At 38.3% G+C, this 18,250-nt stretch overlaps 1 protein-coding gene across 1 annotated transcript in view; it reads right to left on the bottom strand.

Moving 5' to 3' along the window:
- Positions 1-3,682: 3,682 nt before the first annotated feature.
- Positions 3,683-18,250, bottom strand: part of dok1b (docking protein 1b) — a 37,869-nt gene continuing 23,301 nt past the window's right edge. Inside the window, exons 2-5 of the mRNA XM_051648698.1 lie at positions 11,725-12,018; positions 9,959-10,049; positions 7,116-7,288; positions 3,683-5,574 (exon numbers count right to left, since the gene is read on the bottom strand). Coding sequence (XP_051504658.1) covers positions 4,363-5,574; positions 7,116-7,288; positions 9,959-10,049; positions 11,725-12,018 — 1,770 coding nt within the window. The 3' untranslated portion in view covers positions 3,683-4,362. The remainder of the gene's footprint in view (positions 5,575-7,115; positions 7,289-9,958; positions 10,050-11,724; positions 12,019-18,250) is intronic.

Below are 18,250 nucleotides of genomic sequence, written 5' to 3'. Positions count from 1 at the left end.
TAAAATGTGGCTTTAAATAGAAAGCATCAGCATTTAGCGTAATGAAGCATGTTTAAACCAAATTTTGCTTGTCCCCAGTATTTCTCAGCATGTTTGTATCATTTCCAACAAGTATTGTACCTAAAAAGACAAATACCGGTTAACAATGTTCCCTCTAACTTTTGTTCTTGTAGTGCAAATCCTATTTCTATTGGGCAGAAGCTTCAGCCACCCAGGTAGAATATTATATAGACTGTGTGTGTGTGTATATATATATATATATATATATATATATATATATATATATATATATATATATATATACACACACACACACACACAGTATACATAAACACCAAATTTTAATACCAGTGAAATTTCACAATTCTTGATATTTTAAATTCAATACCACAGTAAAAATGGATATGCTATTATGCTATTGATTACACTTTTATTTCAAATGTTAAATATGAATGCAAATATAAACATATAAAATAAAAACAATGGCATGTTGCTGTACTGTTTCTCGATTAAGTAAACACTGCTTCATGTTTTTTAATTATTCAGGTAAATAATCATAATTATAAAGAAGTAGACTAAGTAAACTAAGAACATAGTAGGCTAATAATAATAAATAAATAAAAAGCAGTCTGTGGCTTTCTTTTCAATATTGTTGTTTAATTAATGCTATCAACATAATAGACAGCTGCAGATCAATTATGCTGCATTAGTGCGTTTACACTGCAAAGTCTTTTGCACAAATGTGATATTTTGAAACATACCTGATTTGTTGCACCTGTTTGCATTCATGTAAGACATAAGCAACTGTTTATATTAATTACTCAAGGAACAGGCTCTGACCATGAAGCACATTTTACCATTCAGGCACGCATCCGCACTTGCACATTCACGCCTCACGATAAATGCGGATATGTGTTGTTTCACGACTCAATAATGCGCATTTCCACCTTGTTTACACACAAGATTTCACTCAAAGCTTTAGCTCCATACTGGAAAAAAATAACATTCATATGGACTCCAGTTGAAACACTGCGCATGCATTTAGTTCTCTAGGTTTTCCCACGCACTTAAAGGAATAGTTCACCCAAAAATGAAAATTCTCTAATTATTTACTCACCCTCATGCCACACCAAAACTTTGAAGGCCCAAAATCATATAAAGGCAGCATAAAACTAATCCATATGACTCCAGTGTTTAAATACAATTGTGTTGAAAAGTTTGCATACCCTGGCAGAAATTGTGAAATTTTGGCATTGATTTTGCAAATATGAATGATCATGCAAAAAAAAAAACCTGTCTTTTATTTAAGGATAGTGATCATATGAAGCCATTTATTATCACACAGTTGTTTGGCTCCTTTTTAAATCATAATGATAACAGAAATCACCCAAATGGCCCTGATCAAAAGTTTACATACCCTTGAATGTTTGGCCTTGTTACAGACACACAAGGTGACACACACAGGTTTAAATGGCAATTAAAGGTTAATTTCCCACACCTGTGGCTTTTTAAATTGCAATTAGTGTCTGTGTATAAATAGTCAATGAGTTCTCACGTGGATGCACTGAGCAGACTAGATACTGAGCCATGGGGACCACACAGTCTTTTTCCAGAGCAGCCTGTATTTCTCCTGAGGTTACCTGTGGGTTTTTCTTTGTATTCCAAACAATTCTTCTGGCAGATGTGGCTAAAAAATTTTTTGGTCTACCTGACCTTGGCTTGGTATCAAGAGATCCCCTAATTTTCCACTTCTTAATAAGTGATTGAACAGTACTGACTGGCATTTTCAAGGCTTTGGATATATTTTTATATCCTTTTCCATCTTTATAAAGTTCCATTACCTTGTTACGCAGGTCTTTTGACAGTTCTTTTCTGCTCCCCATGGCTCAGTATCTAGAATGCTCAATGCATCCACGTGAGAGCTAACAAACTCATTGACTATTTATACACAGACACTAATTGCAATTTAAAAAGCCACAGGTGTGGGAAATTAACCTTTAATTGCCATTTAAACCTGTGTATGTCACCTTGTGTGTCTGTAACAAGGCCAAACATTCAAGGGTATGTAAACTTTTGATCAGGGCCATTTGGGTGATTTCTGTTACCATTATGATTTAAAAAGGAGCCAAACAACTATGTGATAATAAATGGCTTCATATGAACACTATCCTTAAATAAAAGACAGTTTTTTTTTTTTGCATGATCAGTCATATTTTCAAAATCAATGCCAAAATTTCACAATTTCTGCCAGGGTATGCAAACTTTTAAGCACAACTGTACATGTCTTCAGAAGTTATATAATAGGTGTGGGTGAGAAACAGATCAATATTTAAATCATTTTTTACTATCAATCTCCACTTTCACTTTCTTCTTCTTTTGTTTTTGGAGATTTGCATTCCTTGTGCATATTGCCACCAACTGGGCACCAACTTTTATAGTAAAAAAGGACTTAAATATTGATCTGTTTCTCACCCACACCTATCATTTCGCTTCTGAAGATATAAATTTTTCCACTCGAGTTGTATAGATTACTTTTATGCTGCCTTTATGTGCTTTTCGGACCTTGGAAAATGTGGTACCCATTTACTTCTTTGTGAGGACCAACAGAGCTGAAACATTCTTCTAAAAATCTTCATTTGTGTTCAGCATAAGAATGAAAGTCATTCACATCTGGGATGCCATGGGGGTGAGTAAATGATGATAGAAATTTCATTTTTGGGTGAACTATCCCTTTAAGTCCACCACCTGCCTGGATGTTTTTTCCGTCTGCGCGGGAGCAACATCCGAAGTGCAGGCGTGCAGTTAGTGGGAATATTGCCGGTGAATCTAAATTAAGTTGATACTGACTGCCAATTGACAGTGTTAAAGGGATAGTTCATTCAAAACTTCTAATTTTCAGAATTTGCTCATACTCATGTTGTTCCAAACCATGTGTGATTTGCTTTCTTCCATGGAACACAAAAGGAGGGTGAACTGATTACAGAAGAATTAAAATTTTGGGGTGAACTGTTTCTTTAAGAAGAGAGGGAAAAGAGGTGTTGTCAATGCACTTTATCTTTACATATAAGAGTAATCTGCTTTTTAATGTAGCTCTGCATAATCCTGCATAAAAAGTATAGTGGTAAACTGTAGGACAGACCTTGGGCTAAATTAAAGTATTCTTTTTAGCTAAAAAGCCCTGCACTGCAGTTTTTTTTATTTTTATTTTATTTTTATAAATAAAGCAACGTGATGAATAGATCAGATTTTGGTGGTTTACTCAAAAGAAAAAATGTAAGCAGTGGGAGAAAAGACTGGGGGAGACTGGAGAGAGGACATAAGGAAATGAGTGAGAGGGCGAAAGAGAATAAAACAGGACAGGGAACAGTATGTACCTTCAAACCCTGCCAGGCAGACACTTTAAAACACAGCCAACATTTAACTGCCATTTGAAATAAGGGCCCTATTTTACACAGATGGTTAATATTCACTTTGCATCAGGATTATCCCTCAGTTGTCAAATGCAGTTCAGGACAACAGAACACGAAGTGAATACGAGACTGAGAATGAAGGATAGGGCATTCAGGTTAATTTCATGCATCCTTAGTGACTCAAGAGACAAAACAAGTCCAGATTTTTTTTGGAAGTGCATATACTTGTATATTTTCACAAGTGGAAAAGTAAGAGCACATAGAGTCTTGGGACTCTTTTAGTATAATATTTTATTATCATGTTTAACAACAGCACAGATGCCAACTCATGCACGCACACACACACGCACACACACGTACACACACACGTGCACACACGCACACACACATACACAGCAGTGGATTAGTATCCTCCCTGCTACAATCTCAATGCAACGTAATCCATTGTTTGTTTGTGCAATGACTGACCTTTTTGTCACAGCACATCAACCATTAATTTGGATCTATTAGATAATGTTTAGACTACAACACTTAACACTCCATTCTCTAGCATGGGGATTTTTTGACAAGTGCTTCATAATCTTTTACAGTTTCTGACATGCAAGGCACAGACTCTGTTAAACCAAACAGGACTATTTTGTGAATTTGAGAAGTGCAAAATGTGGCATGTTCCAGTACAGGCCCTTTCAAAGGGCATTATCCACACAAAAGATGTTGGGGTCCATTTTCTGTAGTTCTATAGTCCACCATTATGGCAAAGTCAGTTTTTACAGCCCTAGCTCTCAAATGTCATTTTAGTATAAGCTACAGTCAATGACTAAATGGCTAATGAAATGTCCAGGTATATAGTACCATTGTCTCCCATGGACATATTTCCTCTAATTGTGGTTAGACTTATTTAATGGGCTCAGGAAAAAGAGACCAGGCTACCTAAATGTCTTCAAGGGTTAGGTCAAATGTCACCCAAATTATCATAGATGATGTCTGAAGTTTGCATGTTAGGATGCCAAGCATTTGCTGGAAGCCTATGTCTAGAGACTTTACTGTAAAGCTCCACATTGTTACCTGCCCTTTCAGCACCACCTCCTCCTCTACCAACTCCTCCACACCTGCTGTCAACCACAAACCCTGTCAACCCCTGACTGTTGCTACTATTATTGTTGTTTAGGTTAGCACTGCCCTTACTTTGAGGCAGTGGTAGATGGTCTTTTTTGGGCAGTGCTACTTTGCCTGGCTTTGGTGCGATGACAGGCTTGAGGCCTTTAGGTCTGGGTACAGGCAATGGTTGGAGAGCCTTGCCAAAAGTAGGGACTGAATGATCATCCACATTGGGATTGTAGGGCACCTCATGAATTTGAGGCTCCTCCAATCCCCTGGTTCTCCGGGCATGCATGTCCAACCGCGCTTCGTCATAAAGAGTGGTTATAGCCTGTGTATTTGGAGGTCCTGCACGTCCCTCTGGCTCATCATAAATGTGCTCTGTTGGACGACCATCTGCAGGGTGCCTGCTTCGCCCATCAAGTCCCAATGCCCCTGTCCTCTGCAACAAGTCCAGACTAATCTGATCATAGATGTCTGTATAGAAAGGCTCGTGCTTGATACCCTGGGGTCGGCTACCCCCCTCATCAACAGGTGGCCTGAGGTGTGGGCTGGGAGTTCGTATGACAGTTTTGATACTATCCACTGGGTCAGAGTACAGACACTCTCCTAAACTGGGTGGCGAACGGACTGAGTCAGCAGGCTCCGAGTACAGGCTCCCCTGGTCCTCTAAAGGTTGTCCACTTTTGGATCCACGAGGCATGGGCGATCGTGGTGGGGTCCCTCCAACTGGGGTAGGAGGCTCTGGGAGGCTTCGGCCTTTTACATTTTTCCCATCGTTTTCCTTTCGACCAAAGACACCATCCGCCGATCCAGGCTTGCTGCCACCAGAATCTCCATCTGGTTCACGACTGTTTCCATCTGAAATAGCAGCACGAATCTGCAGGAGAGCTTGGCAGTCACCGTCTAATGATGGACAGCTTTGGTGTCGCTCTTCAGCTTGGGCTTTTTGCTCACGGATGGATTCTTCAATAATGTGGAATATCTCATTCCCTTGCTTTGTCTCGAAGGTGAAGTTCCCTGGCCCAGATTCACAGCGTCGCCCTGCCTCAAAAGAGAACATAACCTGCAGAGCAAATCAGAATTTTAAGAATGCATTTTTTAAACATTTTATTATTGCTTTACTTTGATCCTTATCTCATACATTTACATTATGGGGCTCCCACATGACACAACCCTATGGAGTCAAGAACCAGCTTCAACGTTGCACATCCGTCAAGTGTGGTTACGCAGCACTCAAAGTTAAAACTTTTTCAACTTTCACCCCATTGCCGCTGACCTTTCGAAGCACCAGCTAATGATAACTGGGATATTTGCAATGTCTGTCTTTGCAATGACAGGTCCAACTTTACACCAAAGTAATTTTCCCATGTTTTTACCTCACTAATGAGGTCTTGTAGATTACAAAGGAAAATTGTGTATGTTGTGAACGTAAATGTTGTAATCATCTTTCAGTGATGTCAAAGGTACCAGTGCTTCAGTATTAAGTTGATCATAAATATAATTTTATTAAAGGAAAAGTCCACCCAAAAATGAAAATTTTCTCATGATTGACTCACCTTTAAGCCATCCCAGATGTGTATGTCATTCCTTCTTCAGCAGAACCAAAATGAAGATTTTTAGAAGCATTTTCAGCTTTGTATGTCCATACCATGAAAGTGAGTGTGTGCCATGAGGCTGCTGGCTGTTTGACGGTCCAGAAGGCATATTTAGGCAGCATAAAAGTAATCCACATGACTCCAGTTGATCAATGAATGTCTACAGGAGTGTATACAGAGCTGAAATGTGCTTATAAAAATCTTCATTTCGGTTCTGCTAAAGAAGGAAAGACATGCACATCTGGGATGGCTTTAAGGTGAGTAAATCATGAGAGAATTATCATTTTTGATTATATCCACTGACCCTAGAACCGTCCGTGGGTGTGCTGACACCCCAAAGCTTTAGACTTAGACTAGGAACGAAAAACAAAATTGGATGCAACACAGGGCTTCTTAACCTTTTAAAACAATCATAACATTAATTCAGTAGTCATTCACCGCATTGGAATGAAAAACAAAAATGGCCACAACACAGGGCTTCTTAACCTTTTAAAACCATCATAACCTTAATTCTATAGTCATTCACCGCATTAGCCCTGCCTTCCACCCACTCATAATGGAGAGAGGAAGGCCAGCTTCCTGTATCAAGGCAGTTTCTATGGTAATGACAGGAAGCAGAGTTTAAAACAATAGTGGCCTAAGTTCCTGCCTTAGCTGTCATTTTTAGTATGAGGCCAGCTGTCTGCAACAATGTTGGGTTGACGCAAACAGCCGTTAGATTATTTGAGACACAAACTGTGTGCAGTCTACATGTTCACGTGTAGGTGTCTAAAAGCTACTGTACAGACAAATTCAAGGCTGAGACTGAACAAGACATTGTGCAATCAAGTTTTAAGATCACATGCTAATTGTTACTGAAGAGATTCAATGACATTACATGGCTTTAAACCTCAGCCACAAATGTAATACATTTTATAGCTTTTAGAACTCTACATTGATTTTTTGCATCAGTTTGAAGATATCCAAGTATGCTGTGAACCAGGACAGTTCAGAAATGACTAAAACTCACCCGGTCTCTTCCATAGCGACGGAGGAGTTTGTAGGGCCATACCAGCAAATCCTTTTTAGTCTTGGGCTCCTTCAGGATAAGGTTGTCTATATTAGCCCTAAGCCAGTAATTTCCAGAGAGACCGCAGCGCTCTGATGCTTCTGTCCTCTGGACACTCACCCAAAATTCATTAACTGCAAAATTTGGCAAAGGAAATTATCAAGTTTAACTCAAATAAATGTGAAGTAAGATTCAACTTCTGTGGCTCATGATGAGTAAAACTGAAAGTTTTCTGAATTTCGTAAATTAGCCAACACTGGCCTTTTTCAAATCACATAGGAACAACAACCCACAATATAAAAGTACAGCCAGGATGTTTTTCAGCTGATGGGTCCCGTGTGCCATTTCCCTGCTAAGTTCAATACAGCTAATGCTTATAGAGACTAAAGACAGTGAGCCATTTACACCACTTTCCTTTCAAAGTGCGTCTCTAAATTCTCCCATGTGAGCAGATAATATATATTTAAAAAAAATTCAATTTGGAATGCCCAGTTCCCAATGCGCTTCAAGTCCTCGTGGTGGTGTAGTGACTCGCCTTTCACGCATCTTATCACGTGGCTTGTTGAGCGCGTTACCGCGGAGACATAGCACGTGTGGAGGCTTCACGCTATTCTCCGCGGCATCCACGCACAACTCACCACACGCCCCACCGAGAGCGAGAACCACATTATAGCAACCACGAGGAGGTTACCCCATGTGACTCTACCCACCATAGCAAACGGGCCAATTTGTTTGCTTAGGAGACCTGGCTGGAGTCACTCAGCATGCCCTGGATTCAAACTTGCGACTCCAGGGGTGGTAGTCAGCGTCTTTACTCGCTGAGCTACCCAGGCCCCTTAATAAATACATTTCTAAAATGAGTGGCTCCACTCTTATCTACATTTATCATCTTATCTAACTCTGAATTAGCTTTAAACAAAAATACCAACAGATGACATTGGACTGGGCAACAATAATCATTACCCATACATGTCACAATCTGTTGCACACTGCCACTTGTTGTCATGTCAGAAAAGATATAAATTAGATATCTGAGTCAGAGTCAAGCCTTTTAAATGTCAGCACCCACCCTCATTGAGGAAGTCAGTGTCACCCTTACTAAAAACAGAAGTGATCACAAACTGTTTCCCTAGAAACACCCAAGAATGTTTAAGCCCAAAGTATACTTCGATTTTGACACGAACGCTCAGCGTCTGCGTACAGTCGAACGCGAGCCTGTCAAAGTATACTCCATTTAACTATGCGCGCATATACAGGTGTTCGGCGCATGCGCGCTACAACTGTTATGAGACGACGGACAATTTCTAGATATTCTTAGACCCATAAAGATGTCTTTATAATAATTCAGACTAGAGTTATACAAATGCAGGTATCTCCTGACCCCCTCACACTCGCGCTCTTGACGTGCATATCTACTGTTGTTGTTTTTACCTTTGTCTCCTGTTATCTACCGGCGATTATGTCTTTGGCTCAAATGTGAGTATTGCTACCTTGTGGATCCACTAATTCATATAAATAATTCAAGGCGCATGCACAGTCTACACGTTCAAAGATGTGCGGTTAGAAAAATCGGTCTGCACACGTTCAGTGCTTGAGCACTCTGCTGATGACGAAATTTGCATCACGCGTCCTGTCTGACCAAAGTATACTTTGGGCTTTAGCAGGAGCAAGAGTTTGGGCACTGAGTAGACTTAACAGGATAGTTCACACAAAAATGAAAATTCTGTCATCATTTAATCACCCTCACATTGTTCCAAACACATATGATTTTGTTTCTTCCATGGACAAAAAAGGAGATATTAGGCAGAATGTTGGCCTCAGTCACCATCCACTTTCATTGAATGGGGAAAAAAAACTGCAATGAAAGTGAATGGTGACTGAGGCTAACATTCTGCCTAACATTTCCTTTTGTGCTCAACAGAAGAATGTAAGTTTGAAACAACAAGCAACTGGTTAGCAATTGATTACAGACTTTTCATTTTTGAATCTTGAATGTTTACCTCTCAATGCACTAGATGAAGTGAGTGTAAGCCATGGAGGAGGGGGGTAGGGGAAATGCCTGAGATTCTCCTCCACTTTCTGTCCTCCTCCATTGCATTTGTTTGCCTCTTTCACTCTGCTTTTCTGTGACCATCCAAACCAACCAACTTTGTAAACATATTTCTGGAAACATAGCTCTCCTAATCCATCAAGTATAAACATTAACGTTCTCCAATGTGTGACTAACAGACCAGGGAATTTGCATCCAGTCCATTTGCATCTAACAGAATCAGGTCAACAGACATTCGTGTCTCTTCACTGACCTTTTCACAGTTTTACGGTTTCTCATATGGTGATGGTTGATTGAGATTTAGTCATGGGATGTTGGCTATAGGCAACTTCTGTGTAGAAACCAAAAAGTACTAGACAGTGCAGGTGACGTCACAAGTCCTAGACTTTAAGAAACTCATTGCCCATTATGAAAATTAGGAGTTTAAAGTCAGCACAGCTGTGTGTTGTAGAACGTGGATCTGTGTTTTCACATTTGCGTTGTCATACAAAATTACTGTGGCCACATTTCTAACGAGCACCAAAGAGATTGTATAGCTATGATTAAGAAGGAAAATATAAGTGACTTAGACTTATGAAAACATGGCAAATCGCAATAGTGTGGTGCCATAAAATGAATGTCTATGGAAATAACTGTATATAGCTCAAATAAATAAATAAAAACAGCTGGCCTTCTATCCTTACACAATTAAAACCAGTTGTTGAAAACACGTCAAGGGAGAGTAAATTGATACTATGCTGCATGTCCTTCTTACCTTCTTCTCTGGAGTAATAAATGAGATTTTCTGCCATTTGAAGCTCTTGCTGTCCATTTGAGTCAGAACTACCAAGAGAAACACTCCCTCCCTTGTGAGATGGACAGAGAAAGTGAGATAGAAAGAGAGAGAGATGCTGACTTAGTATAGGGGAAAGCTGTGCTACAGACCTTATTCACAGTAACTCCATCTTTGATTTTGGATAGGAATGAAAACAAGGCTGTGAGGACTAGACTTTCCATCTCTTTAATGATATGCACTGTATAAAGCTATCAGAAAGCTCCTAGATCCCACCTAATTTTCCCAAACTCATGTTGTCTTTTTGTTTACTTAAATTTTTTTCAAAGTTTTGTCAGTGCAACAATCCAAAAACACTTTAAACAACCTTACAACCCATTGAAGTCTGTCCCTCACAGCCTCTTTGTCAGTTCCGTCAAAAAGTCTAAGATGGCTCTACTGTGAATAAAGTCTATTCCGTTTGGAAATTCGAAACATGTCTGGACTTTACCTCAAGTTAACATTACAAGTTACATTCAGTAAAACACTCTAAAACATGGTTCTAGATTTACCAGTCCTGGCAAATTATAAAGTGTCAAATGCACATTCACTGTTAAAATAAAGAAACTTGCAATTCTTGGCTTATAGTCTTATTAATAGATTACATGTTAAAATCATAATTTTTTTTTTAATTGTGACATTATTTTCACAATTAACCAGCCCTCCCACCCTAAATTCTTGTTACTGTAATGAGAGTAATGCGGAAAAAATCAATTACCTGAATACACCTTTGAATACAATTTCTGTGTTCAAAGTAATTTTTATATTTTTTCAAATCTTAGTCACAAATGTCTAAGTGGTGTAACCATCCGAAGACAGTAAAATAATAACATTTAAGTTTAAGCTGAAATTCTTGAAAAAAGAAATTTTAGAATACATAATTTCAGATAAATACTTTATTATTATTTCTATAAAAAGTGGTGAAACAATTTTGCTTTAAAATATTATTATAAAACATAAAACAGACAGGACCCCTTTAGACTAAGTGTGAAGTTTTTTTTTAAACATCAGATTTTTATGAAAAGGAACATTTCGGTCAGGCCAAATAGAGTAACCCTTAGAAAACTTTTTGATATTCACTTCTTAAAAAAAATATATCTGTAAAAAAAAAAAAAAAAAAAATGTAATTAATGATTAAGTTGTAATTAATGATAAACTAACGTGTATTGAAGGTGCAAGGTGTTACACCACTTGACATTTTAAGTCACTGAATCTTTTTTTTTAAGAAAATGATATAAATATTTTTTTAAAATGTATGAAGCCAACAATGACACAAAGATAAAATTTTTGCAAACACGTGTTCTGTTGATGTGCATGCCCCCCTCCCCCCCCAACACTGATGTCACTTTGCTTAAATTAGTTCACATTTACTATATAGTCTAGTCAAAAAAAGAGTTAATAATGTTGACAAATTATACAGATGTCAAATTTGTCAACATTATGAACAATTTTGAACAACACACTATACAGTAAATGTGAACGCGGTAAGTCAAACCCTTGGGTGGGGTCAATGAGCATCAACAGGTTAAAAGCTTTTTGAAAGATTCTGCATTTCTACCACCTCAGACAACTATATTTGTAAGTGACCCCTATTATAACAACTGTAGTTACCAAATGAAACTGTAATGAAAATACTCAAATTTCTAAACTCAGTGACACTGAGTTGGTAGGTCATAAAAATTAACAAAGTTTCCATGATGTCATCTTACCTGAAAAGCGATCTCGCACATCTTCTCTACCCACTCATTGGTTATGTATTTCTCTGCTGCAAAGACATATGTCTTGTCATTGGTCTCAACACAGAAGGCGGCCATGTTTTCTTTAGGGCAGGTTTCAGTGACAGCAGGGAGTATGCTGATGCATTCTGAGAGACGAATGATCTTCTTGTCCATTTTCTTAGTGCTAGGTTTATCGCTGGCGCTGCCCGAGCAATCATAAAACTCTAGCCGTGCAATGCCGTTTTGACTGGCTGGGAAGAGTACGAACCAGTTCTTCTTCCATTTCTAAGAAGGAGAGAGAGAGAGAGAGAGAGAGAGAGAGAGAGAGAGAGAGAGAGAGAGAAGGGGACAGAAGGATGCATAGAATGTAATGAGTTAAGATCACAGTTTTACTCTCTGGTAAAGATTTAGCAGTATCTTGTGCACAGGCTTGGGGGATCCAAGTATTATCGACTTATGGGTCACAACTGCACGTACACAACCACAAAACTTGAGAATGCTTCTTGTGTCTGTTTGAATATAAACATAAACATACACACTTAAAATGCTGAATTAGAAGCGCTTTTTGAATCTTTGCAAGTGAATGTAACATTCACACTAGGGCTTGGAGAGAGGATGATGTAATCAGATATTGATGATGACAGACAAGTACCCCAATGCCAATTGCGACAGTCATTTACCTGGAGCAACTATGTGGAGATATGACAAACCATGGAGCTGGGAAGTTGCCAAATATATAATAATATATATAATAGCCTCAATAGGTAACATGCACTAGTTTATGTTTTGTTTTTTCAGCATTTTATATCCAATTATTTAAATCCAAACCAATTTAAATCCATTTAATAAAGATTTAAAAGCATTACAGATTTAAGAGGCTGGTTGTGTCTATTTTAACTGCTGACATGTTTTCTTAATAGCATGAAACATTTTCCGTAGCAGTCATAGCCTATACTTTAGATTCAGACATGAATTGAAACAAACATGCTTAGGCTTAGGGTTTAAAATTTAAGTCCTTTTTTTACTCTAAATCTCCACTTTCACTTTCAGAAGTACAAATGTCTGATCACCATTCAATTCCATTGTATGGACCAACAGAGCTGAAATATTCTTCTAAAAGTCATACACTTCTGGGATGGCATGAGGGTGTTACTGATGAGAGAATTTTCATTTTTGGGTGAACTATCCCTTTTAGGGCTATCAACTGGGCAGAGAAACTAAATTCACATTTTTACCTTAAACTTTTCTAAATTCAAATTAAATTTGAATTTTAAATTCGGCTGATTTTTTAAACTGACGTTATTTCCTTAGTCCACAAAAGGGTGCATTGAATGCATACAGCACCATGTTATATTATTCCAAAGAACAGTCCTGGCTGTTAAAAAAAACATTCCATTTTAAAGTAAAGTGCATAAAAAAATAAAATTAAATAATCGGTTCATATTCTCAAATTTTCAAGAAAGTCAAAAGTAAAATGAGGGGGAAAATGCTTCAATAGGCAGTTCTGTGTTAACATGGTGTTACACTTACACTGGTGCCACAGTATATACTACCACAGACTCAAACTTCATAATAACAGCAATATACCACACTGTTTTTCATTCATTACAGCTGTATGTAGGGTAGAATTATTCCCAGATAGCAGTGGTATTCAGCTGAACTCGGTGGTAAAGCGGCTCATGATCCCTGGTCAGGGGCTGTTCAAACAGACGTAACACAACAGAAAGGAACAGAACGCGAGGATCTCAAGACCACACATTTCCAACTTGGACTCCTTTACAGACAAACCCATTGCTTAATCTGAGAAATGTTGATAAGAGAGCAAGATGCAACAGCCAAAGACCTCCACCTACTGTAAGGGGCTGTTCACACCGAATGCTTTTGCAACCATCCAGTTTACCATTTGTTTTTCCATATAAACACACTAGACGAACATCTTTGTTTGCTTTGTTTTTGTTTACTCAGCGTCTCATGCAGGAGCACTGTTTTTAGATGCCGTGTCAAGTTAAAAAGAACTTTAAAATGCGTCTCGAAGGGGGGCCTGGGTAGCTCAGCAAGTAAAGATGCTGACTACCACACCTGGAGTCGCAAGTTCGAATCCAAGTCGTGCTGAGTGACTCCAGTCAGGCATCCTAAGCAACCAATTGGCCTGGCTGCTAGGGTGGGTAGAGTCTCATTGGGTTAACCTCCTCGTGGTCGCTATAATGTGGTTCTCGCTCTTGGTGGGGCATGTGGTGAGTTGTGCATGGATGCCAGAGAATAGCGTGAAGCCTCCACATGTGCTACGTCTCTGTGGTAACACACTCAACAAGCCACATGATAAGATGCGCTGACTGACTGTCTCAGACGCGGAGGCAACTGAGATTCATCCTTCGCCACCCGGATTAAGGCAAGTCACTACACCACCATGAGGACCTAGAGCGCATTGGGATTGGGCAGGCCAAATTGGGGAGAAAAAGGGGAGAAGCGCTCAATGAGCTGTCGATTCCAAAAGCTGCACGAGAGAGGGAGGGGGAGAAAGGGACATAATGTCATTTGTTAAAGTAGCGGTGGGGCATCTTGGGACTAAGGAGTCTCTCAAATCATCGGAGTGTGCCAAGTTGCTCTACTGTTGGTTGTTAGATGGATTTCCTACTTGACCGCACTATCCAACAGTATCAGGAAGTGGATCATGCGAGTTCAACTGTCTGCACTCCCATTGTAGTCACCATATCATGTCAATGCTGATTTAAAGTTAAACTCACTGTTTCTGCATATTACCACAAATCGCCAAATTAATAAATGACTTCCAGTCACATTGTTGCTACAATTCATTGTTAGTATTAAGACCCCATAATCACTATGTTTAAGTAGCTTATGAGAATATGTCCTTAGAGCTGGTGTGTAACTTTTTCGGTACTGAAATACTTTCTCCTTTCCCAGGTTAACATGCAGAGACAAATATTTGAAGGTTCATTTTCTCTAAAACTGTAAACTTTGAGTCTCTGAGGTAGGTGTGTGACAGTATTTGGTAATACGGTATATCATGTAATTAATGTGCACGATATTGTTATCGTGGGCACTTCAAAATACTTCTAGATAACCTTTTAGCCACATTGTTTAGATTTTTATGGTTGCACAGTGTTTTTTTGTTTTTCTTTTCCCATCAACAAATCAAGATGTGTGACACAAATGACACACGCACACTCTGATGTAAACAAACCAGCTCCCTGTTTATCCACCACAGCAGACCCTTTATCCGCTGTCAGAAGGGTGGAAGTATTTTGGGTTCCATAAAAATGCAGATGGATTGTTGGTCAAAGATGTGTCAAACATGTGGCAGAAAAGTGGCAGTGAAACACGGGAGCACCTCCAACATGTTTGCTCATCTACAGGACATTTATCCTGTGCAATTCAGCAAGATAAAGGTAAGTTGTGACAGTTCTGCTCATTTTTCCAAATTATTTTTGAAAACTGAGAGACAGCACTCTGAGACAACTAGTTAACTGTTGTTGCCATATGCAGATAATATGTAGCTTGCTTTCACATTATCTGCAATAACTCTTGGCCGAAAAGTAGTTAGCTAAAACTAAAAGCTAAAACTCCACTAGCAACACACAAACATTTATATTTTGTAGTAACAACTAAAATAAATTTGTAAACGCAATTGTATGTTGCCATACAGTGTGAGTGAACTTACCGTTATTAAGTTTGTAGCTAGTATATTATATTAGCAACTGGCTTGCTATCCAGAATTAAAATGGCTGCATTCGTTTTTTAAACGTTCAGTGTACTTTTCAATGTTCTTTGTCATCTATTAATTTAAAAGGCAAGTCTGGTATTGAAAAAAGTAATTAAACTTGCTATTAAGAGATCAACAAATAAATTTTTTTATATTTCAACCCGTTTAGGTAATGTAATTCAATATTGTGATAATACCGCATACCGTTATTGTGATAATTGCTGAAGCTTTGATACCGTCACATTACTTCTCTGAGGTAGTGCCCGACCAATATATTGGTATTAGCCTTTCACCGATATATCGGTATCGGCGTATATGTTTACCGATATGTGCAGATATGAAACCTATTTTTCAGAACATATAATGCAGAAAACAATGCTTTAGAATTGGTGTCATTACGGAGTTTGTCCAGCAGAGCGTGCTCCACCTGCATTGTTTACAGAGCTGACTCTGAGCTGACGGTGGCTCTGCAGACAGGGCGGATTTAAGCGGTGCGGAGTTGAGCGGTGTCTTCTCGGTAAGTTGCTAACTAGTTTGTGAAATACATACTGGAAAGTTAATAAACAATGACCCCATCATTTTCCCTTTTCAATATAACTAATATAATGTTAACCATGTCCCTGACAACCATGTCTCTCATGTCTGTTAGTTATAGTTTGTCAGTGCAGTAAGTAATGTAGCAGATTGAAAGGTAAACATCAGAGCATCTTTTTGCAGCTGAGTAGACAACAGTGCAGTGGTGGACTGTGTCTGTTGAGTGTTGATTTCACGCTATGCTGTTACCTAGTTGGTGAGATGCAATGCTGGTCCATCTTTTACTCTCCGTGACAACGAGCTTATAGCTAACTAGCTAACCACGTACCTACTTTCATTGCTTGTCAGCTAAGTGTAAGTTAATGTGTAAACATGTATTCATCAAACTATTTTGTTCAGAAATCACAGTTTGGTACCCCCTTCAACCGAACAATTCCAGTCATTGCATTTATAAAATGTAATATTTAAAAGTCTGGTTTTCCACCGTTGAAAGTTTCCACTGAACTTGTATAGCACAATACGGTGTAACACCACTGCCACTGTTTATCTCTTGTCTCGGCAGGTGTAAATGCTTCTTGTTTTACAACCTGCCCCTAATTGACTGGCAGTATTAATATAGTCAGCATTTGACTGATACTAAACAGTACTGATGTTTATTTAGCTATTTATTTTATTTTTATTTATTCTTTATTTTAATGGTCAGCATTTGACTAATACTAAACAGTACTGATGTTTATTTAGCTATTTATTTTATTTGAATTTATTCTTTATTTTAATGGTCAGCAACTGACTGATACTAAACATACAGTACTGATGATTTTTTAGCTATTTATTGTATTTTTATTTATTCTTTATTTTCTCAGTGTTCATTTCTAGAATTTGTTGACCATGTATAATAATAATGTCAAATATTCTTTGATAAAAATATCTGTTTAAGAAACAGCCTTCTGAGTACCTCTGCATAGTCATATCAGTGCAAAAAAGGTCTGTTTTCATTCCAGCTCAAAAATTAACTATATCGGCCACCATATCAGTAATCTGTGAATTTTTCCCCTCTAAAATCGGTATTGATCTCAAAAATCCCATATCGGTCGGGCTCTACTCTGAGGTCCTATAAAAATTCCTTTTTGTTTTGAGCCACCCATTCAGCCTGACACAACAACATTGACTCAACCGATGACAATCGGTTTTGTTACTATAAATCTTGATATCAGCAGTCTCCTTGGCAATCATGATTTCAAGCTCGATTACACTCAAGTGCCTAGAGACTGCAATGGCAAGATGTACAGTGAAAAAGGAGTTATATTTTGGTCTGCTCTCATCCAAAACTTATTGGATCGCTTTAAAAGACATGGATTAAACTTCTTATGGATTACTTTTCTGCTGACTTTATCTGCTATATGGAGCATAAAAATTTTGGACAACATTCACTTGCATTGTATGGACCTACAGAGCTGAGATATTCTTCTAAAAATCTTAATTTGTGTTCTGCAGAAGAAAGAAAGTCATACACACCTGGTATGGCATGAGGGTGAGTAAATTACGAGAGAATTTTCATTTTTGGGTGAATTATTCCTTTAAACCAAAGATATCTAAACCGTCAAGCTTTTATTTTGGCAGACAACTGCCTGAAGATTTTCTGAACTCACAAGAGCTGTATAATGTGCTCCTCATTTAAACATGTCCTCCTCCTCTGTCCACAAATACCCGATGCCATTGAGTGTATTATCTGTATATTAACTTGTAGCGGCCAAGTATATTTGGAATTATGGAATTATGCAAAAGTGAAAATAAAGTGAATCTGGAGCACTTTAAATGTAATGCACTCAGTGCATGTAAGCAAACGGAAACAAACCTGGAGCACACTGATCATGATCTATAACTCTGCAAAAAATTGAATGGCATCTACGCTAATATTATTCTATTTGTTTCCATGTTTCAACCTCGGGACTCCTATCCCGAGGTCATCAGAACTGGCCGGATCCAGCTCCATTCCTGCTTGGTATCGGACTCCACTGCTACGTGTCTCCAACCAAAAGACATGGGATATTTCATATGCCATTGCCTGAACCTTGGACTTAGAATAGACCTCACCGAAATAATTCTGTCATGGTGACAGAAGCTTACAGTGCAAGAGAATGCAATGTATATACATACATACAAACATATACATTTAAATATATATATACATATAGTGACATATTATTAAAATAATAATAAAAAAAATACGATCTACCAGATAAAAAAAAAAAAAAAAACAAC

The sequence above is a fragment of the Myxocyprinus asiaticus genome, chromosome 2 (genome assembly GCF_019703515.2).
Source record: "Myxocyprinus asiaticus isolate MX2 ecotype Aquarium Trade chromosome 2, UBuf_Myxa_2, whole genome shotgun sequence".
In the NCBI taxonomy this organism is placed as follows: Eukaryota; Metazoa; Chordata; class Actinopteri; order Cypriniformes; family Catostomidae; genus Myxocyprinus; species Myxocyprinus asiaticus.
This window is presented reverse-complemented; position numbering and strand designations above follow the sequence as displayed.